Here is a 3,432-nt window from a genome sequence, read left to right on the forward strand (position 1 = left end):
CATGCATCCATCATCCACCCATTCATCCTCCACCCACCTACCTACCCATTCACCCATCCACCCACCCACCCATCCATCCATCCACCAACTTACCCATCCATCATCCCCCACCCATCCACACACCCATCCATCATCCACCCATTCATCCTCCACCTACCCACCCACCCATCCATCCATCCTTCCATTCACAACTTACCCATCCATCATCCACCCATCCATCCACCCATCCACTTACTCACCTATCCATCTGCCAATCCGTCCACCCACCCATTTATCCACCCATCCTTGTAACTGACCAGCCAACCAACCTTGCAGCCTGCCCAGTGACAGACAAGGTGGGGCTTAGGGGAGTGGGAATAAAAATCACTGGGGACATGGCCCCCGCCCTCCAGGGGCACCTGTTAGTAGGAGGACATGACTGGTGACTCCTTTGACCAGAACCTGGACATGGTGTCCGTCCAGTGATGTGGGAAGCCTGGGGCAGGCAGGTCCCTAGGGCAGGCAGGCTCCGGGCCTTGGGGAGGGCTGGAGTTTAAACGGGGAGAGGCGGCGGGGGGCGGGGCAGGCAGTGGGAGCCGTGGGCTCTGAGGTGAAGTGCAACCAGGAGCAGGTGGGCGCCGGGCAGGGACAGGGCAGGGACTGGGAGCCTTCACGGGTCGGCCAAGGCTGGCCCTGCTCTGGGGACCCTAGTCTAAAAGTGGAGCCCAGTTCCACCTTCAGGGTCCATACAGGAGGAGGGGCGCCACACTGTGGCCAGGGGCTCCGTTCCTAGAGGAGACACAGCCCTGTTCTGGGCAGACCAGTCAGAGTTGGTGGGGGGCTGCTGGGGGGTGCAGCCTTTTGGAGGAGTCCTCAGGGAGAGGCAGGGGACCCTCAGTCCACATACCCACCTCCCAAGCTCCTCCTGGCTCTCCCCACACCGTCCTCCTGGACCCACTCTGGGAGGTCCCTTGGGGCTCCAAGACATACCCTCCTTGGCCTCCCCTGTCCCCCGCCAGGAGTGCCATGTGGGACATTCACCTTCCGGTGTGAGGACGGGAGCTGCGTGAAGAAGCCCAACCCTCAGTGTGACGGGCGGCCCGACTGCAGGGACGGCTCGGATGAGCGCCACTGTGGTGAGCTGCCCACCAGCACCTGCGCACGGACGGGGCCTCAGGGAGGCTGGAGGCCCCGTGGGGAGGCTGGGAGGGACTCCCGCCCTTGTGTCCCTTCCTCCAACCCGTCTCACCGGCTCCCCACCCCCTCCAGACTGTGGCCTCCAGGGCCCCTCCAGCCGCATTGTGGGTGGGGCCGTGTCCTCCGAGGGTGAGTGGCCGTGGCAGGCCAGCCTCCAGGTTCGGGGTCGACACATCTGCGGGGGGGCCCTCATCGCTGACCGCTGGGTGGTCACAGCTGCGCACTGCTTCCAGGAAGACAGGTGAGGAGGCCACACGGGCTAGACCACAAGAGCTGTGGGGCGGGAAGGCCGAGTGGGAGCTGGACACAGAGGCTGTTGTGACCCTTGCGACCTGGCTCCGGCTCCACCAGGAACCCCTGGTTGCTGGGTACCTGGCTCAAGTCCCGTGCTCCCCTTTGGTGTCTTTAAGTTGGGTCTGTGAGTCATTCACTCACTTAGCAACGTTTGCTGTGCTCCTACTACGTGCCAGGGACTGAGCTGGAGGCTGGGGATTGAGCAGAGGATGGGGCGGCCTGAGCTGGGCATCAGCCTTGACACCCTGGCCGCGGCCTGAGCTGGGCATCAGCCTTGACACCCTGGCCACAATCTGAGCTGGGAAGGGGGTGGTAGGCAGGGCAGGAAGCCCGGCATCACTTTCCCCAGCCCCTCTGCCCTCTTTCCCGTCTGTGTGGCAGGTGGAACCCTCCACCCCAGGTCTGGGCTCTAGGCCCCGCAGGCCCCTCGAGCTGCAAAGGCCTGCTCTCTTGTCCTCTGCTGGGCATGGAGGTACCCTCTCTGGGTGCACTCTGACCTCCAGGCTCCCTTGAGCCCCTCCCAGGCGCCTCACTGCCCTCAGGGTGAAGGAAGGCTGTGGACCTACCCTTCAGGGGGCCTGGCACCGCCTTGCTGATTCCTCCCACAGATCCACCCCTCCCCACAAGCAGGCCGAGTTCCCAGCGGCCCCTCTGCAAAGTGGGCACACGCGAAAAAGGAAATATTGTCCAGTGCTTAGCTAATACTTTACCTGCATTCTCCTGGGGACATGAGAGTGGAAAAAGCCATTCCCATCTCACAGATGAGGGCGTGACGCCTGGACAGGCGCGCACTTGTCCAGGGAGGGAAGAGGCTGGGGCTGGAGCCCAGGCCAGGGCAGCCCAGGCCAGGGCAGCGCAGGCCAGCGCTCAGCTCCGACCACCACCGACCAGGCTGGGAGGGCAGGGAGGGCGGGCGTGGGCCAGGCGTCCCAGGTGGGAAGCTGCTGTCTCAGGGCTCTCTGATGCGAGGCAGCGCTGAGCCACACCTTCCCCACCCACCCTGAAGCATGGCCTCCCCGGCGCTGTGGACCGTGTTCCTGGGCAAGGTGCGGCAGAACTCGCGCTGGCCGGGCGAGGTGTCCTTCAAGGTGAGCCGCCTGGTCCTGCATCCGTACCACGAGGAGGACAGCCACGACTACGACGTGGCCCTGCTGCAGCTCGACCACCCGGTGGTGCGCTCCGCCACCGTGCGCCCCGTCTGCCTGCCCGCGCGCTCCCACTTCTTCGAGCCCGGCCTGCACTGCTGGATCACCGGCTGGGGCGCCCTGCGCGAGGGGGGTGAGCAGGGACCCGCGGTGGGCGGGGCACGGGGTGAGGGTAGGTCTCCCGCCCCATTGGGGCCTGAAGGAGGGCGGTGCAGGTGCCCCAGGGCCCCGCCCCCAGGCCTCCAGGTCTGGGGTTCAGCCAGGCTGGATTTTCATCATTTAATATGACGGGGCCTTGCCCTTCCCTTTGGAAAGGCTTTTAAGGAAAAGCTAGGTCACGGGCGTCTGTGTGGGCGAAGGAGTAGGCCGGGTCGCCACGCCTCCTGCGCAAATCCTGGGGGCAGGGCATGTCGGGGAGGTTCTTAATGTTTAGCATTTCCCACTTGTAGACTGAATTTGGGGGGCGTGTGATTTCATACAGTCCACCCCATTCAGGGGAGGGTGCAATGGCTCCATTTTAGGAATGAGGAAACTGAGGCCCAGAGTCACTTAGCAGTTGCTCGAAATCACCTGGCCAGAGGGGATTGCAGACTAGAACCCAGGACTGCCCGCCTCCAGGGCCCTGGTTCTTCCTGCCGCTCTCGGAAGTGGGCTTCTCCCCTCCCGACCTCAGTGAGGGGAGCTGGCCCTCTCTGGAGCCCCTCGGTTTTGTGCACAGAGGCTCAGCGGGCATAGCCACAGCCTTGCCCTCATTTGGTGGTGCTGGCTGCAAAATGTCTACAATGATTGACGGCATGGAGGCAGGAGGGAGGGAGGG

General features: G+C 64.0%; 1 protein-coding gene across 1 annotated transcript in view; it reads left to right on the forward strand.

Moving 5' to 3' along the window:
- The window catches only part of Tmprss6 (transmembrane serine protease 6), a 56,344-nt gene that overhangs the window by 29,048 nt on the left and 23,864 nt on the right, over positions 1 to 3,432 (forward strand). Inside the window, exons 12-14 of the mRNA XM_048807989.1 lie at positions 999 to 1,115; positions 1,249 to 1,417; positions 2,477 to 2,750. Coding sequence (XP_048663946.1) covers positions 999 to 1,115; positions 1,249 to 1,417; positions 2,477 to 2,750 — 560 coding nt within the window. The remainder of the gene's footprint in view (positions 1 to 998; positions 1,116 to 1,248; positions 1,418 to 2,476; positions 2,751 to 3,432) is intronic.

The sequence above is a fragment of the Marmota marmota genome, unplaced genomic scaffold, assembly GCF_001458135.2.
Source record: "Marmota marmota marmota unplaced genomic scaffold, marMar, whole genome shotgun sequence".
Lineage (NCBI taxonomy): Eukaryota > Metazoa > Chordata > Mammalia > Rodentia > Sciuridae > Marmota > Marmota marmota.